The sequence below is a fragment of the Geotrypetes seraphini genome, chromosome 6, assembly GCF_902459505.1.
Source record: "Geotrypetes seraphini chromosome 6, aGeoSer1.1, whole genome shotgun sequence".
NCBI classification, from domain to species: Eukaryota; Metazoa; Chordata; class Amphibia; order Gymnophiona; family Dermophiidae; genus Geotrypetes; species Geotrypetes seraphini.
The window spans coordinates 172450640-172470999 of NC_047089.1; the positions used below are offsets into that span (position 1 = coordinate 172450640).

A 20360-nucleotide genomic window follows, 5' to 3' on the forward strand; every position below is an offset into this window, starting at 1 on the left:
CTTTCAAAGCCCATGTGGGTTGGCTCACAGCACCCTCTGGTGATCACAGGTAAGACAGCAGATGCACAGACAGAACCAGCAAATCAGGGTTATTAAACATGTAGATTGAAAAGTCAGTTTTAAACATGTTCTGATCACTTACTAAAATCCATAAAATAATCACTTACTGGAACATTTTAAATCACACACGCTATCTTCTTTCTTTCAATTCTTTTGAAGAGTGGGAAATAATAGAACACACATGTGCACTGATGTGCATAACCTGTCTCATACCTTTGCATATTGTTGCTAAGCAACTAGTAGAAAATCTTTAAGAAAGGGTCTACAGAATGCAAGTGAAGATAACAGCAGGCCTCCATATAGCACGTACTGTTCACCCCTCTGCAGTGTATACCAGTGTTTCCCAGCTCTGTTTTTCAGCATTGCCAAAGTCAATATGTTTGAGAAAGATTTTATGCACTGAAGGAATGAGTGAACACAACTTGTGAGTACTGTTTTGAAGAAACATCAGCTGCTTCATTAAATCTGTTTGTGTTTCTAGGCCTAAAAACTTTAAATCATTGTTTTTTCTTCTCCTTTCCCAATTCCCACCCATCTCAAACACATTCTTTGATTGTAAGCTCCTCTGAGCAGGGACCGTGCCTTGCATGTATAATGTACAGCATTGCATGCGCCTGGTAGTACTAAAGAAATAATAAATTGTTGTTGTTGTTGTTGTAGGCTACCCACAATTAGAGAACAAAAAGGGAAATTTTTCACCAGAGTTAATTAAGGATTATGGGGTCCTTTTTCTAAGCTGCGTTAAAAAGTGGCCAATTCGGATCTATCACACTCGCCTGAGGCAACTTTTAGTACAGAAATAAAATGGTCCCATTTTCTATTTTTCTTATTAACCACCACATGCTAATTTACTACTACTATTATTATTATTAATTCTTTCTATAGCACTACCAGATGTGCGTAGCACTGTACAGAGTCATAAAGAAGACAGTCCCTGCTCGAGAAGCTTACAATCCAAACAGACGAACAGATGCCATGGATACAGTTAGGGGGAATAGTTAATCTGCTGGCCAGGCAGTGGGGAGTAGGGTAATGGATTGAAGGGGTTTGGCGGACAAACTCAGGTAGTTTATTCCAGGCATATGGGGCAGCTAGATGAAAGGAATGAAGTCTAGAATTGATAATAGAGGAGAAGGGTACAGCTAAGAGCAGCTGATCTGAGGAACGGAGCTCTCTGGGAGGTGTATAAGGAGAGAGAAAAGAGGAGAGATAATGAGGGGCAGCAGAATGAACATACTTGTAGGTTAGTTTACCCATTAGCACATCACCATTAGTATGTAAGCCCCTTTTGTCTCCTACTTTGTAGGCCTTAAGGGCTCCCATGCTAACCACATGCTAATTGGTTGGCATGCAGCAATGTAGCTGACCAATTAATGCAGAACATGCCTACTCTTTGCCCCCACCCCGCCCCGACTGTTTAACTTATTTCATAGTCAACTATGGTTCCAGAAGAGTGGCGGTAGCAGATTTATGAAAAATAGTTACTGTGGCTTTAATCTTTTATGCACTAATAAAGTTTGGAGATATTTATACTGTTTGGAGAACAGATTTTATTGTGAGTCAGAGTGATAGTGTGACATTTATTTATTGTGATTGTATTTAGTACAGATAAAGAGATTAGATTCTTGCCTTGCTAGGTTTTCAACTCCTCCTCCTTCTCCAGAGGGCTCCTGAGGGCCAGTTTGTTCCAAAGCAGATAATAAGAAGGAGTACGAGAAGATATAGTGCGCTAGAAAAGGTTCAAAGAAGAGCGACCAAAATGGTAAAGGGGATGAAACTCCTCTCGTATGAGGAAAGACTAAAATGGTTAGGGCTCTTCAGTTTGGAAAAGAGACAGCTGAGGGGAGATATGATTGAAGTCTACAAAATCCTGAGTGGAGTAGAATGGGTATAAGTGGATTGATTTTTCACTCCATCAAAAATTACAAAGATTAGGGGACACTCGATGAAGTTACAGGGAAATACTTTTAAAACCAATAGGAGGAAATTTTTTTTTTACTCAGAGAATAGTTAAACCAGAGGATGTGGTAAGAGCAGATAGTGTAGCTGGTTTTAAAATAGGTTTGGACAAGTTCCTGGAGGAAAAGTCCATTGAGAAAGACATGGGGGAAGCTGTAAGACCAAAGTGATCTGGATCTTCTATGACCACTAGGCCCTGAGATAAAAGATCAAGCTATACCTGTAGTCTGAGACCCTGATCCCTCTGAAGACGCATGATGTCCACAATGGCCTGTGTGGCCATTCTGGAGCTACAAAGACCACTCTGCCTGGGTGGTTTGCTATTCTGTAAAGTATTCGACCTGTCATGAGCTATGGAGGAAACACGTACCAAGAACTTATTCTTTGGCCATGGCTGGACTAAGGTGTCCAACCCTTTACTTCTGGGCTTGGCTCTTCGACTTAAGAATCAGTCCGCCTTCTTGTTCCTTACCGTAGCCATTAGATCAAAAGTTGGCCAACTCCATCAAAGAATGATGGACTGAAATGCTGCTACAAATAACATTCATTCCTCTAGGTCTAAGGTCTGCCTGATGAGGTAATAGGCTTGGACATTGTCCACTCTAGCAACATGCACCGTGGAGATTGCCTGCAGGTGTAGCTCTGCCTTTCTGAACAATAAGTAGGCTTCCAGGCTCAGGTGGAGAATCTTGTCCCTAGCCTCAGTAACAGTCCAATATCACTTTAAAGAGCCCCCCTCCCGATTTTTCCCTTAGGCTGTAACAGCCTTACTCACTATGATACTTGTATGCTTGTGATGGGAGCTGCTGATTAAAGAATGACATGGGGGCAAATTTATCCCTTATTCACTCAAAAACAAGCCCCACACGGACAAACGATACACACACCCAGCAACACTACAAGGCCTTACTTACAACCAACAACATTCACACTCCCCAAAGAGAAAGGGAAAAAGGAAAAAGAAAAGAAGTGGAGAAAAAGGCCTCAGTTCAGCTTCATCTGGCCAAAAAAACTCCACTCCTACAAAAGCTGTTTATGTGTAAATGCTGAAAAATAGTTCAAGAAAACAAGGCAACTAAAGTAGCCTGCCAGGTGGTATCAAACAGCACACCTGATACAGATGAAAGTCAGTGGGTGAATGTAACAAAAGGCAGTATAGTCCAGCTCATAACATCCACAGCAAAAGCAAGAAAAATAACTTAGCTGCTAATGGCCTCCAAATCCAGGCCAGGCAGTCCTTACACCCAATGGAGAACCCTCTGTTTCGCATCAAATCGCTGCGTCAGGTGTGTTCATATCATTGCTTCACATCCAGATATTCCAGACTCACCATACTCCTCAAACATCCTCACCACTTCATCAATCAAAACTGATGAAAATTTGAAACAGTTGGGCAGCCGTCGGGCGAGTAGAATTGGTGCTTTCCTTTTTTGGGCACTTTATGCACTTTAAGCACTTTATTCTTGAAAATACATCTTTTGCACAGTACAAATCACTTTACTAGACGACTATGAATTGATTGTTTATCCCAAAAAAAGGGCAAAGAATGTTTTGAATAAATTGATGCCTTGGGAAACATAAGCTCTGGTAGTTTATTGGTTACTTGAATCTATTTTTGTCCTCTGTTATATGAGATTTTTGTTTTTTGGACAATTTTTTGTTTTCTTCATTTTTTGTCAAAAAGGATCTAAAACATTTATAAAATTTATTGGAAAACCCATCCAAACCCAGTGCTTTTCCCCAAAGGTAAAGCCTTAATAGATAGCAAAGTTTCCTCCTCCTCAATAGGCCAAGATAACCACGTCACCTCTTCCAGAGATAGTTTAGGAAGGGTCACCTGAGCCAGATAATCAACAACAATGAAGCAGATGGCACAGTGCGCAGTGGCTGCTAAAAAGGCAAACAGAATGCTAGGCATAATCAAGAAGGGTATTACAACCAGAATGAAAAACATTATCCTGTCATTGTATCAGACGATGGTGCGTCCACATCTGGAGTACTGCGTCCAATATTGGTCGCCGTGCCTTAAGAAGGACATGGCGTTACTCGAGAGGGTTCAGAGGAGAGCGACACATCTGATAAAGGGGATGGAAAACCTTTCATATGCTGAGAGATTGGAGAAACTGGGTCTCTTTTCCCTGGAGAAGAGGAGACTTAGAGGGGATATGATAGAGACTTATAAGATCATGAAGGGCATAGAGAGAGTAGAGAGGGACAGATTCTTCAAACTTTCGAATAATAAAAGAACAAGAGGGCATTTAGAAAAGTTGAAAGGGAACAGATTCAAAACGAATGCTAGGAAGTTCTTCTTTACCCAACATGTGGTGGACACCTGGAATGCACTTCCAGAGAGCGTAATAGGGCAGAGTACGGTACTGGGGTTCAAGAAAGGATTGGACAATATCCTGCTGGAAAAGGGGATAGAGTGGTATAGATAGAGGATTACTGCATAGGTTCTGGACCTGTTGGGCCGCCACGTGAGTAGACTGCTGGGCACGATGGACCTCAGGTCTGGCCCAGCAGAGGCATTGTTTATGTTCTTATGTTCTTAACCGCCTGTTCCGAAACTATATCCTCCTCCTTATATAACTCAGTATAATATTGGGTAAGAAAATCTCCAATATCTCCTGATGATCTAAATAACTCGCCATCAGGACCCTTCAACTGAAGAATAAAATTTTGCTGATGCTGTTTGCGAAGCTTATGTGCCAGAAGACGCCCCGCTTTATTGCCCAATTTGAAATAATTTTTCTTCAAAATCTCAAGATGCTGTGAAATATCTTGCAACTCCAACTCCTGAATATCACCCTTCACTTTCCGAATCTGACTTAGTACCTCTGCACTCCCCCTCTCCCGCTTATGTTGAGCTCCAACTTCAGCAACTGCGCCCGGAGGTTCTTCTCCTGTTGATCTCTCTCCTTCTTTCAAAAAGCCCCCAAGAATATAATCCTCCTCCTCATTACACATTTTAATCCCTCCCAGAACATTACCAGAGAAATCCCCTCTGTAAGATTATACTGAATATATTCTTTAAGATTTTCCATCAGTTGAGAGACATTAGAAGGATCCAGCAAAAGCCCCTCATTCATACACCAAAATTTCTTGCCATGACTCTCCTCCCTACACAATAAAGAAAACCACACCGGAGAATGATCAGACCACACCCTTGATGCCATCTCCACCTCATCCACCCACAATAACACCTCCGCCGAGAACCCCCAAAAATCTATCCTAGAGTAAGAATTATGTACCTCAGAAAAATAAGAATAATCCCGAACTCCAGGATTACTGTGGCGCCAAGGATCTTTCAACCCCCAATGATCAAAAAATTCCACAAGTTTTTTCCTTTCCTGATGACCATAACTAACCCCACCCGCCGAATTATCCAAAGATGGGTACCAAGATAAATTGAAATCACCCCCCAACACATGTCCCTCAAGATAATCCTGCATCACCTGTCCCAACTCTTCAAAAAAGCAGCCCTGTTCCTTATTAGGGGCATAAATATTAATACAAGTAAATACTTCCTGATCAATTGTAACTTTCACAATTACATATCACCCCTGTTTATCCCTAACAACCCCATGTACTTCAGGAGCTAAGTCTCGCGCTATGAAAATTCCCACCCTATTTTTTCTCCCTGCTACAGTATTTGAGGCCAAATACATGTGTGGGTACTTTTTATGATGAAGATAATGTTCATGCATAAGTCTTGTTCACCAGGCGCTACAAAGCCAAGCAGACACCGACAGCGTGGAAGAAATGTGGTCAACTCTGAAAGCCTGACAAGTTTCTGGGATACAATCGTAGTGACTAATAAATATATATTAAATACGTATTGTAGAATATAGTTACTAGCAGGGGCTCATTCAGGCCACATACACAAAAGTAGTTGACGTAACATAAACTGTGTGCAAAATGATAATAATAGTGTTGAATCGGAGAAAAATAAACCTCAATTGTGAGAGGTTGGGACTACACAAGTACCCAGCCCTCAACACATCATCACGGGTTTATAAAAAAACTCCGCATACATAGAAATAAGTAGGGTTTCCATTCATACCAAGTCACATTTTTTTCAGAACTTTTTTGTGTGATAACAACCCTCAACACCCAATTCCATATATTATACGTGTCAACAATTAGTGACCAGAACCCCAAGCTTGACTATATTAATAGTGAAGGCTACAGCTCAATTTCAATTATGTAAGTCGTTTCGGAGGCATGGAGCACAAAAATCACAATTACGGAAGAAATACACTCATCTGAAAGTGTGAAATTTCAACAGAGGCTTTCAACTCCTCGTCCCGACAGAAAAGACTTTCTGTTTCGCCAAAAAACAGGCTACATCAGGGGATATATGCCATCTTCGAATGTCTCCTTGCTTCTTACAATCCGATGGAAATGAAGCCGGCTCCTCTCAACTCTGAAAGCCACCATACAGGAAGCAACAAACCGCTATGTTAAATCAGTAAGCAAACGGAGTAGGAACAACAAGCCACAGTGGTTCTCTACGGAGATCTCGGACATCATCAAAGAGAAGAAAAAAGCATTCATCTCTTACAAACAATCAGGGACACAGGACTCTAGAGTAAAATATCTGGCCAAGTTAAGGGCCGTCAAAGCAGCAGTTAGGGAGGCCAAATTCCGCATGGAGGAGTCTCTAGCAAAGAACATCCAGAAAGGAGATAAATCTTTCTTCAGGTATATCAGTGACAGAAATAAGAACTCAGGCGGGATAGTACGTCTCAGAAAACCAGATGGAGACTATGTAGAAACGGACTCGGAAAAAGCCCAACTGTTAAATAAATACTTCTGCTCAGTCTTCACCCGCGAGGCGCCGGGAATCGGCCCTCAGCCACAGACAAGGGTTAAATCAGTTGACCTGTTTAGTAATTTCAAGTTTACACCCAGCAGCGTCTATTGCGAGCTGTCAAAAATCAAGGTCAACAAGGCAATGGGGCCTGACAACCTACACCCTAGGGTGCTCAGGGAGTTGGGTGATGTCCTAGCGGAACCGCTATCCGCGCTCTTCAATCTCTCCCTTAGTACAGGTAACGTCCCGATGGACTGGAAGACAGCTAATGTCATTCCACTCCACAAGAAAGGCTCCAAGATGGAGATGGCAAATTACAGACCAGTGAGTCTCACATCAATAGTGAGGAAACTAATGGAAACCCTAATCAAACACCAATTGGATAGAATCATGGACAAGGAGAAACTACGGGATCCCCGCCAACATGGATTTACTAAGGGGAGATCCTGCCAATCCAACCTGATCAGCTTCTTTGACTGGGTGACGAGGAAGCTGGATGCTGGTGAGTCCTTGGACATCGTCTACCTGGATTTCAGCAAAGCATTTGATAGCGTACCACACCACAGGTTGCTAAGCAAGATGAGTTCTTTAGGTTTGGGCGACACATTGACAAATTGGGTTGGGAACTGGCTTGGAGGTAGGCTTCAGAGGGTAGTGGTGAATGGCACCCCCTCCGAAATGTCAGAGGTGATAAGTGGAGTGCCACAGGGCTCCGTCCTGGGCCCGATCTTGTTCAACATCTACATAAGAGACTTGACAGAAGGGCTCCGAGGAAGAATAACATTATTCGCCGATGATGCCAAGCTAAGCAATGTAGTGAACAAGAGCACAACAGACAATAATTCAATGGCAGATGATATGATGCATGACCTACTTCTACTGGAGCACTGGTCTAGGTCCTGGCAACTCAGTTTCAATGCCAAAAAATGCAAAGTCATGCACCTGGGAAGCCGAAATCCATGCAAGATTTACACCCTAAATGGCAAGATCTTGACGAAAACTGAAGCAGAAAGAGACTTAGGGGTGATTGTCAGGGAAGACATGAAGTCTGCAAATCAAATTGAGCAAGCTTCATCCAAAGCAAGGCAAATCATAGGTTGCATACGCAGGAGTTTTGTCAGCCGTAAACCTGAAGTCATTATGCCACTGTATAGATCCATGGTGAGACCGCACCTGGAGTACTGTGTGCAATTTTGGAAGCCACATTACCACAAGGATGTGCTGAGACTGGAATCGGTCCAGAGAATGGCCACCAGGATGGTCTCGGGACTCAAGGAGCTCCCATACGAGGAGCGGTTAGGGAAGTTGCAGCTCTACTCACTCGAGGAACGTAGAGAGAGGGGAGATATGATCGAGACATTCAAGTACCTCACAGGTCGCATCGAGGTGGAAGAGGATATCTTCTTTTTCAAGGGTCCCGCAGCAACAAGGGGGCATCAGTGGAAAATCAGGGGCGGGAAACTGCACAGTGACACTAGGAAGTTCTTCTTCACCGAAAGGGTGGTTGATCATTGGAATAGTCTTCCACTTAAGGTTATTGAGGCCAGAAGCGTGCCAGATTTTAAGGCCAAATGTGGGATCTATCCGCAAAGATAGATAGGGAGGGTCATTGGAGTGGGCAGACTTGATGGGCCGTGGCCCTTATCTGCCGTCTATTTCTATGTTTCTATGTTTCTATGTTAAATGAGTCTCCTGTATGAAGCCAATTCCCACCCTTAAGCGTTCTGCTTCCTTAACTAACAACTGACACTTCCTGGGAACATTCAGTCCCCTCACATTAAGCGTCATCCATCGCACCATACTAGAATACAGAAAAAAACAAACAAACAATATTCCCACACAGAGATCTCCAAGATAACAAACTAATACTCCAAAAACACCACTTAAATCCAAACAACCCACAACCCGCTTTCAGAACCTCAAAATCCCCCAACCCCCACCTCTCCCTCCCACCCCTCCAAACCCCCAACCCACTCCAAAACCCCAAACCTCCCCCTCCACTCCAAAACCCACCACATAGAAGAACTTCCAGCTTACCCCCCTCCACCTTCACCCAGCCCAATATCCAAGCACCCCTCCATTCATACCAAACCAAACACAAAGTCCCCCAACCACACACAATTACCCCAAACATTCTCCATAGTCTAACTTACCTGACCTCTCTCCACCTCTCACCCCAAGCCCGAGGAAACCAACCCACAAATTAACCTACAGAACCCCAGCCCTACTATATAGAGCAAACTGAACTTTACTACCAACATGCTCGCCCCACCACACACACTAAACCCCAAACAGTCCAAAATACATCAAGTGGGGAGAGTCGCTGTAGCTGCATCAGAATGGTGTTGAAGACGCTGACTGCTCTTCTCCCCTCTCCGCCATCTGGACTGACTCAATACCCTACTCCTCTGTGGTTGGGCAACAGTTGGGGGAATCTCCACATCCGACCATATCTGTGCTTGCTGCAAAATTAACTTAGTCTCCTCAGGCGTCGCCACTTTATGAACTTGATTCTGCAGAGGAAATGTTAGTCCAAATGGATAAGTCCATTTATAGCGAATCTGATGAGCCATCAAGCACTTAGTGATATCCCGAAACTCCCGCCGTTTTCGTAGAGTGAGGGCAGACATATCAGCATACAACTCAACTTTCACGCCTTCCCACTCAATATGGCTCAATTGCCTTGCTACCGCAAGTACCTTTTCTTTTAAAGGAAAACGATGAAAGCAAGCAATAAGATCTCGTGGGCGATTCAGAAAAGTCCCCCCAACTGCCCGATGAACCCTGTCAAATTCCATAGAAGGGATGACAACAGTGGGATCAGCGGTTAGCACAAATTTTCCACAAATTGCACGCATAATTTCCTCCAGCGATTGAGAACTAGCTTGCTCCGGGACTCCACAGGCCCGTAAGTTGTTTAACAAAAGCTCTTCGTACTTTTCCTTAATTCCCTTGCATAGCTGTTGCAGATTTAGAATATCACCATCATGATCAATAACACGCTTCTCAAATTCACCCAATTTCTGGCCCATATCCACCAGTCTTTCGCAAGGCAGCCACATTGGAATGCAATTCCTTCTGCATCACCATCATAGTATTTTTAAGGTCAGCAAACCAACCTTGAAGCTCCAGATGAGACATGGGCGTTTCCACCAAAGGGGTCCCCTTTGCTTGTTGCAAACTCAGCTCACGGTGCTCACTCGATTGTTTGCCGCAGTGCCGCGACGTGCAGGCCACATCCCCGGGCGCCATTGCTTGAAAAGCAAAAGTGCGCAAATTAGTCTGCAATTTTTTTCGACGCCCAGTGGTAGAGTCGGGACGGCAAGTGGTAGAGTCGGGACGGCAAACACCACCTGAAAAGGTCCACCAAATGCTAAATATAAGTGAATAAATGCTGGGTGAAGAGGAGCTCGTCTCTTACACTGCCATCACTCAGATGACGTCACCGGAAGTCTCTAGAGGCGCATAATTTGACTTAAAGCGCCAGTAGGCCTCATAATGTTAGGTGCCGGTATATTAGGCCAGGGTTTTCTTGGCCTAATTTACCAGCACCTAATAAGGACACCTACAGGCAACTAAGGAAATCCGCACCCAAACTCCGCACTTATCCATGTGTAGGCAACTCAGTATAAATGCCTACATTGCATCTGCCAATGTAGGCATATACCCGAAAAGTATTTTTTTAATAATTTTTTAATTGGTTTTTAATGGTACTGTTCAATTAACAGCACCGACTGAACCTATTATAAAAATTAAGTTAGGCGTCTACATCAGTAGGCACCATTTATAGAATCAGGGCCATAGACCTCAAAGACAAAATCACTCTCACACCAAGGTCCTCTTTTACCAAGGTGTGCTAACCAATTAATGCACGCTAAATGCTAACGTGTGCATGTTAGTCTATGGACGCGTTAGCGTTTAGCGCATACTAATTCAATTAGCGTACACTAATCAGTTAGCGCACTTTAGTAAAAGAGGGGGCAAGTCACATTAAGACATACAGCTAGAACTGCATTACAACAGTTAATTCCATTTCCAGGGATCAATTTTTCAGCACATCAAACTTACCTGCCAGGAGTCCAATCTTTAGCATTACAGCCCATCCTGACCAGGCATCCAGCAACCCTTTGACAAACTCAAACAAGGATTCCTTGCTTTTGCTGGTTATCTGTGAATAATCAACAAGGAAAGATAAAATAAAGGTTTAAGATAAAAATAAATAAGTTTATTGACAGTGACTTTGCAACAACAATAAAAAAGGCTAAACCAATAAAAGTCCATTTAATAATAATAATTTTATTTCTTATATACCGCCAAAGCCATAGTAGTTTGAGGCGGTTTACAATAAAGAAGGGCTGGACAATCAGCGAATGGGTACAATCAGCAGATACAGATACAATTAATATATGTAAACATGGAACAGGTACAATATAAGGGGTCAAATGTAAGGTGAGCGGGAAGGAAGGTAAGAAAAAAGAGTTCTTAGGGGCAAGGGTCGGGTAAGGGGTCTTAGGCTACAAATCGGTTAAATAGATTAGTTTTTAATAATTTTCTGAAGTTTAGGTAGGATGAGGAACGCGAGATAATGTTGCTCAGCCAATCGTTTAGATGACCTGCTTGGAAGGCTAGAATTCTGTTCAGGTATCTTTTGTAACGGCAGGCCTTTAGAGTTGGATGGCTGAAGAGATGAGCTCTGCGAGTGGGTCTGGATGGACAATCTAAGGTAAAATGGGGAACCAAGTATAAGGGGGCAGAACCAAGAATGGATTTGAAACAGAGACAGGCAAACTTGAACAGCACTCTTGCTTCCAGGGGCAGCCAGTGGAGTTTTTGGTAGTAGGGAGTTATGTTTCCCATTTTTTTAGTCCAAAGATCAGTCAAATTGCTGAATTTTGGATGATACGTAGTCTTTGAATGGTTTTTTTGATGGATCCCAGGTAGATAATGTTACAGTAGTCGAGTAAGCTCAGGATGGAGTATTGCACCAGTAAGCAGAATGAGGATGCATCGAAGTATTTTTTGATGGTTCTTAGATTCCATAAGGTGGAGAAGCATTTTCTGACTAGTAAGTCGGTGTGAGTTTCAAAGGTGAGGTTGCGGTCTAGCGTCACTCCTAGAATTTTTATGGTATCTGTGATGGGAAAGACTTGACCGTTCAAGGAGATTGATGAGTCTTTGATTTTGTCAGGAAGAATTTGGTTTTATCTGAGTTGAGTTTCAGGTTGAAGTCGGACATCCATATTTCTATTTGCTTAAGGATAGATGCCAGGTGACTTTTTGTCTCAGGAGTTACGCTGGTTAGGGGAAAAACTATGGTAATGTTGTCAGCGTAAATGTAGAATTTGATTTTCAGGCTTTGCAATAGGTTCCCTAGTGCAGCCAGGTAGATGTTGAACAGAGTGGGGGACAGAGGAGAGCCCTGCGGGACTCCACATGTATTTACCCAGCTGAAGGAATGTGTATTGTCACTGTAAACTTGGTATGATCTTTTACTTAGGAAACCCTGGAACCATTTTAAAACATTGCCCGAGAGACCGATTGACTCCAAACAGTCTAAGAGGAATGTATGATCAACTAAGTCGAAGGCACTACTTGAGTCGAACTGAAGGACTAGTGCACTTGTGCCCTGGCTGAACAGGGAATGGAGGGAATCTAGTAGAGAGGCAATAATTGTTTCGGTGCTGTGACTGGGTCGAAACCCTGACTGGTTGTCGTTTAGAATGTTGAATTTGTCTAGATAGGTTACTAAGTCTTGGTTGACCAGACCTTCCATTAACTTTGCAAAGAAGGGGATGTTCGCAATGAGTCTGAAATTTGATGTCAGGTTGATGGGTTCTTTGGGAGTTTTTACAATCGGGGTGATTAGGATCTGGCCTAGGTCCTCAGGAAAAGTGCCCGATTGTAAAAGGGAAGAGAGCCAAGTATGTAACTTGGCTTTGAAGGTGACCGGGGCAACTTTCATTACGTTAGGTGGGCAACAGTCTAGTTTGCAGTGGGAATTGGCGCATTTTGAATAGAGCGTGCAGAATTGTTGCCAGGTTGGGATTGTAAAGTTGTTCCAGAGGAGATCCGCTCTAGGTTCGTCAAAGGGCTGAGCAACTGGATAGTTCAGATGGTTGGCTGTGACGCCCGATAGGGAGGATCTCAGATTGGAGATTTTGCTGTTGAAAAACTCAGCTAGGGCATTGGCCGGTGGAGGGAATTCTGAGGTAGGACGGGTTAGGGTCTGAATGTCATAAAGGTTGTTGACTATTTTGAAAAGATTTTTGATGTCGGAGTAAGGGGAGCCGATTTTTAGTGCGTAGAAGTTATTGCGTTTGGTAGTTATAAGTTTTTTGTATTCTTTTAATTTTGTTCTCCAATTTGTTCTCTCTTTACTGTCACCAGATTTCAGCCAAAGTCTTTCGAGTTTCCGTAATTCCCGTTTCACTGATCCTAATTCAGTGTCAAACCAACCATCCGTAGTTTTGTTTCTCATATTTCTATTTTTAATGGGGGCCATTGTGTTTAGGATCTGGTGCTTGTGCTTGTGCTGGTCCAAGAGTCAGCTGTGAATGAGTCGGGATCCGGGTTGGAGGAGAGGTCATAGTGTGACCAGAATTCCATTGGGTTTATAAAGCCTCTAGTGCAGTGATTCCCAACCCTGTCCTGGAGGAACACCAGGCCAATCGGGTTTTCAGGCTAGCCCTAATGAATATGCATGAGAGAGATTTGCATATGATGGAAGTGATAGGCATGCAAATTTGCTTCATGCATATCCATTAGGGCTAGCCTGAAAACCCAATTGGCCTGGTGTTCCTCCAGGACAGGGTTGGGAACCACTGCTCTAGTGGATATCATTTTCTTAATTCTTTTTTCCAGCTTGGGATAGGATGGGTGACGTCTTGCTTGCCAGTTAAGTTGGAGGTTGCATAGTCGGTGCTCTGACAATAGGGAATCTGTCCAAGTGGCTAGCTCCCAGAGAATCTTGGGGTGGAGTTGATCTTTGGAGGAGAAGGTTGCTAGGTCAAGTTGGTGACCTTTATTGTGGGTTTTCAGGAAAAAAAAAGTCAAACTCTTTTTGTGTTTCTCAGAAAAGAAGAAGTGCTTATTATTAATAATATTATTTTATAGTACTATTGGACATTCATAGCACTTGAAGAAATGAAAATAACAACTGTTCTAGAATGTACAGTAAATTTAAAAATCATTTACTTAATAGACAAGATAATGTTTTCAAGGGAAAGACATGAGACTAGATCAGGAGTCTTAAAAATTTTCACCATGAGGGCCACATTGGGTACTTCAGCACTTTTAAGCGGGCCGAGGTTAAAAAAAAAAAAGATAAATAATGTAGATATGTGAGTTTTATTGAAATCACGAGAACTCCGTACCAGCAAATATGTAAATAAGTGAATACGCACCTTTAAATATACAGCACATTAATGCAATTACAAATTGAGTACTGCACCACTGCAAGTATTCTTATAGACCAGGGGTGCCCACACTTTATGGGCTTGCAAGCTACTTTTATAATGACTAAGTCAAAATGATCTACCAACAATAAAATTTTAAAAAAACACAAAGCACAATGAAAGGCAGAGAAAATGTTAATTATTCATATTCCGGGTTTTTTCAAAGAGGTCACGGCAGATGACTCTATGCAATGTCACCTCGGTAACAAAATACAAAAATAGACAAATACACCCCCTCCCTTTTTACTAAACCACAATAGTAGGTTTTAGCACAGGGAGTTACGCTGAATGCCTCGCGCTGCTCTCAATGCTCATAGGCTCCCTGCTCTAAAAAAACGATATTGCGGTTTAGTAAAAGGGAGCCATAGTGCAAAATATAGACAGCAGATATAAATTCTCAAAACAGACACATTTTGATCACTTAATTGAAAATAAAATCATTTTTCCTACCTTTGCTGTTTGGTGATTTCATGAGTCTCTGGTTGCACTTTCTTCTTCTGACTGTGCATCCAATCTTTCTTCCTTTCTTTCAGCCTCCTGTATGTTTCCTCTCCTCCAGACCTCATTCTCTCCCCCAACTTTTTCTTTCTGTCTCCCTGTTCCCCCTTCTTTCTGTCTCCCTGTCTTCCCCCTTTCTTTCTTTCTTTCTCCGTGCCCTCCCCCAAGCCACTCAGTTTGCTGCCACCGCCATCGGGGAATAGCCCCCAAGCCACCGCCGTCCCAAGCTTTCCCTGCAGAAGTGTCGCGCTGACCAGCATTCCGCTCCCTGACGTCAATTCTGACGTAGGAGAGGAAGTTCCGGGCCAACAAGGCATTTCTCCTCATTCCATCCAGCCTGAGCCCCATCTCTCCTTGATCCAGCATTTCCCTTCTGTGTTTGTCAGAATTACCATTCCACCTATTTTCCAGCATCACCCTTCGTGTCCATCTCACCTATATCCCTATCTCACCACTTTTTCAGAATCTTAATTTGTCTCTGTCCTTGTCTTTACCCCATGTTTACCATTTGCCCTTTCAATGTCTTTATCTCCCCCCCCCCCCACACTTTTTCAGCATTACTTCTATGTCTCTATTTCACCTCCTCTTCATGTCCCCTCTGTATCTCTATCCTTATTCAGTAGGTCCTGCTTACCCTTTCTCTTCTTTGTGTCACTATCTCCATTTTCAGCTTTCCCCCCTTTTCCTTTGTTACTGCACCCGGTAGCCAGAATCTTTCCACCCTCCCTCCACTCCGGCCCAGCCCAGTATGAAATATTTCCTTTTGTTTCCCTCCCCTCTCTCTTTCTCTCTCTCTTTCTCTCTCTCTTCTCCTCCCTCACCCACGAGTCCTGCATCTGGCCCTCTCCCTTCTACCTGCACCTGGCAACACCCCCCTGCTCCGCGGCTCTCTTCAGCAACTCGTCAGCAGCGGTGATCAAGACAAGCTGCCGACATCGAGGCCTTCCCTCTACGAGTCCCGCCTTTGTGGAAAAAGGAACTTGAAACAAGCGGGACTCGCAGAGGGTAGGCCCCGACGTCAGAAGCTTGTGTCGTTCGCTGCTGCTGAGTTGCCAAAGAGAGCCGCGGAGCAGGGGGTATGGCTGGAAGCAGGTAGAAGGGAGAGGGAGATAGGAAGGCTGTAGAAGCTCCGGAGCATGACACCGACTCCGGCCAGGATGGTTTCTTTTTCAGGCTGCTGCTGCTGCCGCTGCCACCCCTCACCCGAAATGACAAAAACAGCCTAATGCCCGCGTCGGCATCTTTGACGTCGTGGAGAGGAAGGCTGATAGGCCCGGTAGATCGGGACGGCAACACGAGTCTATCACGGAGCCCGGGATGGGCTCTGCGATCGACTCACGTTGCCTTCCTGAGCTACCGGTCGATCGTGATCGACGTGTTGGGCACCCCTGTTATAGACAATTAACCATAATGACTAGTAACAAACTTCCAGATTCAATTTAAAGATTAGTCACAGCATCAGAACTACCTACAACGCTGTGAATTGACACTGTCGATTGAGGCTGAACAAGTACGAAGAAATACCGCAAAGTATACAATTATGATTCAGTATTAAATAAAGTTGTGAATAATATTAATATTAACAAAATATGGAATATCATTATATTTTGAACACAATTTTAATTAATGCATTTGAAATCTATCAACACCCCATGTTTTTGGTTTATTTTTGCGGATTCTCATTGGAAAATTAGTCCTATTGGCACATTTCCACACAATTCTTCCGCAGGCCAGATAAAATCATCTGGCCCATAGGCCATACTTTGAGACCCCTGGACTAGATTAATGGAATTCCAAGAGCTGCAAATTGCAGAGGGTCCAATTAAGTCAAAGCTAGCTGAGTGAATCTTCTCTGAAAATTCTTGATCTTGGAAACATGATGATTTGCCAAATCTTGTGTAGTGGGGCTTGAAACAGCCCATAAGATCATCCCAGGATGTGAAGAAATCAATTTATTTACTAAGGCATACAATTTTGGGGATAATTATCATTGGTGTTAATTTGTCTGGAGTAAATAAGTTCTTTTAGTTAATTTTATCAAATCCCTATAAAATCTTTGTTGTTCCCTGCAAGGATTTATTCTTTCACCAATATCTCTCAGCCTTCCTACCTTGTCTTTTTTAAAAGGTGGTGGCCTTGATGATACAGTAGACGACAAATCCTACATGGTGTTGAGATGAAGCAGAGGCAACTTTATCTAAGACATTGCCCCAAAGACAGTTTCACAAACTAATCTATTCCTTGAGAGACAGAGAATAGATGCAAAATCAAGTGGAAAGGAGGAACAGTGAGAGACAAGACTTTCCAATACACCAAGTTTCTGAGAATCACTTATAAAATAGCTCTATTGACACATAAGATATTACTAAATAAAGCTCCAGTATTTTTAGAAAGATTTTTAATACCTACAAGATCTCTTAGATCAGAAGAAAAATCTCTGCTGGTTACTCCTTCACTAAAAATTATTTATTCAAGGAGAGACACGATCTTCTCTGTTACAGCTCCCCAAATCTGGAATTCCCTACCTCTCAATATTAGAGATGAAAAACTACTCGCTAAATTCAAAGGCTTACTAAAAAGCTGGCTATTTAGGGATGCTTTTATCTGACCTTTTTCTGGTTTAATCATTTTACTTTTTCTTAGAACTTATCTGGACAAGGAATACTGTTAAATAGAAATCAAGTTGGTACCGTCCCCAACCTTTTCATGTCCTACCCACCCTTTTATTTTATTTTTACATTGTATTTAATCCAATTTTATTTTTTTTCCCCCTTATTTTTTTTCTTAGTATTTTTATAATCACAATGTTTTTAATTCCATGTTTGTTGAAATTGTTTTGATATTTTTAGTTTTGTGAATCGCATTGGATTTAGATATTGCGATTATATCAAACATTAAATAAACTTGAAACTTGAATGATAAGAGTCTGGCACCTGGAACATCTAAAATAAACAAAACTAAAGATGATCATGTGATCAAACCAAATCAATCACAGAGTAGCAAACCAATTCAAAATCACACAGGCCTTGATGCTTAAAGCTTACTGTGCTAGCAACATTCAATTTTGACTGGTTGTAGCCTGTCTAGCACACAAGTTATGCGTAAAGGGGTTCTGTGTGGCTTTTGCCAGTAATCCTATACAAATGTATTACAACAAGCTCATTAGTATTAAAGTGAACACTCTGTGTAATGAACAGAGAGGATCACCTACTTTTATCGTTCAAAATTTTCCAACAGGTCGTTGTGTGAGGGTGACTTCTCGGTGGAGCAATCTGCTTACATTTTTTTAAAACTGTGCACTCACACTATTGGCACTATTTAAATCTATTTCATTTATGGTTGGGAATCATATAACACAACTCTCCAATATTTTACCCAACCTCCAAAATATCCAGCGTTCCCCTCCATAGAATTACAAATTGTTAAACATACTCTCATATATTTCAAATGTAACAAAATGTGGCCTCAGATACACCTCCTCCACCCTTAGTAGTGTTCAATATTGGTGGGAATACTGGTGTTTTCATTCCTCATTGGATCACATTCTTTTTTTGCCATTATTTAAGTAAACTTTTTTAAAAAAACTTTTAAACTTTTTTATCCACCATGCTCTTTTTAGAAGTTTCCCCTCAGTTGACATCACAACCACTCGAAAGTAAATCCTGCTGAATATATAGGTAAGTAAAAATGTTGGAAGAGCCCACAGCGGGAATAAATGCTTTGTCCCAACATTATGGTGGGTTATCCAAGTGAATATTAAAGTCCCCTTGGAACAATTGATCAGTATAATGCATTGCAGCTTAAGAGATGGATGTTAATAACATCAGAGACAATAAATCAGCATTGAGAACTCCAAATGTACTAGTAATAACTGCACACAAATCTCTCTCCTGCATATTCATTATGAATAACCTGAAAACAGCCTACTTGCGGATCTTGACTGAATTTCCACAAGCCTGTTCTAGAGAGTAAAAAATTTAATTCTGAATTTGGAAAGATCATCTGTTATGTGGGTATCTAGAAAAGGTAAGCCAGTGTCAAATGAACCCATAGTGCAGTGCAGAGGAAGCCTTTGCCATTACAAGATAGAATAGTTATTTTAGGATTTTACGAAGATATTATTAATTATTTCCATAGTGTTGTTAGATGTACACAGTGCTGTACATAATAACATTCGAGAGACAGTCCCTGCTGAGTAGAGCTTAGAATCTAATCAAACAAACAGGACTAGTAGGGGATTAGGGAGTTTCTCAGGCATGCGTATTATACAAGCGAGTGGGGGTTAGGAGTTAAAAACAGCCTCAAAAAGGTGGACTTTTGAGTACTGCCAGGGACGGAGCTTGACGTACTGATTCAGGCAGCCTGTTCCAGGCATATGATGCAAGGGAGAAGGAATGTAGTCTGGAGTTGGCAGTAGAGGAGATGGGTACAGATAAGAGACACTTGCCCAATAAATGAAGTTCCCCAGAAGAAGTATAGGGAGAGATAAGAGAGGAGAGATATTAAAGAGCTGCAGAGCAAATGCACTTGTAAGTCAATTTCCTGTAGCAGGTCTGCAGGATATCTGTGGTTCAAATTCTGTACTCATGCTGATTTCATACAGTTCAAATTCCTCCTGACCTCCTTCCAGTCTGTTTTTTCACTTGCCAAACAAGACTACTATACCCATTTGACAACTCTCTCGGCTCCAACCCTCACCGTCTCTTTGCCACAGTGAACTGTGTACTCAAAATGCCCTCACCTCCAACCTCAAGATCTTGCTCAGCGCTGGCGTTCTTAGCAGTTTTCTGTTCAGTGTGTTTTTAATATATATTCCATTCTACTGCCACACCATTTGTCAGTTGCTTTGAGTTGTGAAAATGAAATCATCATCAAGGTGGCAATACCTTAATCCAATAGACTGTGCATTCTCCATATAGATTGCCACACCCATAGGATTATTGTTTTATTTTGCTTTCAAGCCACTTATAATTGTTTTTAAATATAGCCAAGGGGTGGGGTTTTTTCTTCTTTTTTTTTTTTTGCAATAGCACAGATATTTTGCATGTATTACATACACAAAATATCTGCCCAATAAAAAAAGCCTCTCAAAGCCCCCTCCCTCCCGGAACCCAAAAATATGGCAGGAGGGATGCCCACTCCCTCCTGCCACCAGATGCTGCCCCTCCACACACACACACACACAAATATGGCAGGAGAGATACCCACTCCCTCCTACCACCAGACGTTCTCCACTGTCACCGATCTTAAATATGGCAGAAGGGATGCCCACTCCCTCCTGCCATCGGCCCACTCCCCCCTCCCCCCTGCTGAACCCCACCGCTGAACTTAGATATGGCAGGAGGGATGCCTACTCCCTCCTGCCGTTGGGCCCCCACCCACCTTCAGGGTTGCCCAGTCAGACTCTCCTGCTCCTCCTACCTGCTCCTGTGAAATGCTGGCTATAGGCCATTCCCCGGTGCATCATACACTCTAAAAGTCATTCTCTCTCACACGCTTTCTTACACTCTGTCTCTCATTTTCTCTATCTCTATCACACTCTAGCTTTCATTCTCACAATCTCTCTCTCTCAT

The 20360-nt window shown here is 42.5% G+C and overlaps 1 protein-coding gene across 1 annotated transcript in view; it reads right to left on the reverse strand.

The window, feature by feature from the left end:
• The window catches only part of CLCN4 (chloride voltage-gated channel 4), an 86169-nt gene that overhangs the window by 57009 nt on the left and 8800 nt on the right, over positions 1-20360 (reverse strand). The window contains exon 3 of the mRNA XM_033950642.1: positions 10904-11003. Coding sequence (XP_033806533.1) covers positions 10904-11003 — 100 coding nt within the window. The remainder of the gene's footprint in view (positions 1-10903; positions 11004-20360) is intronic.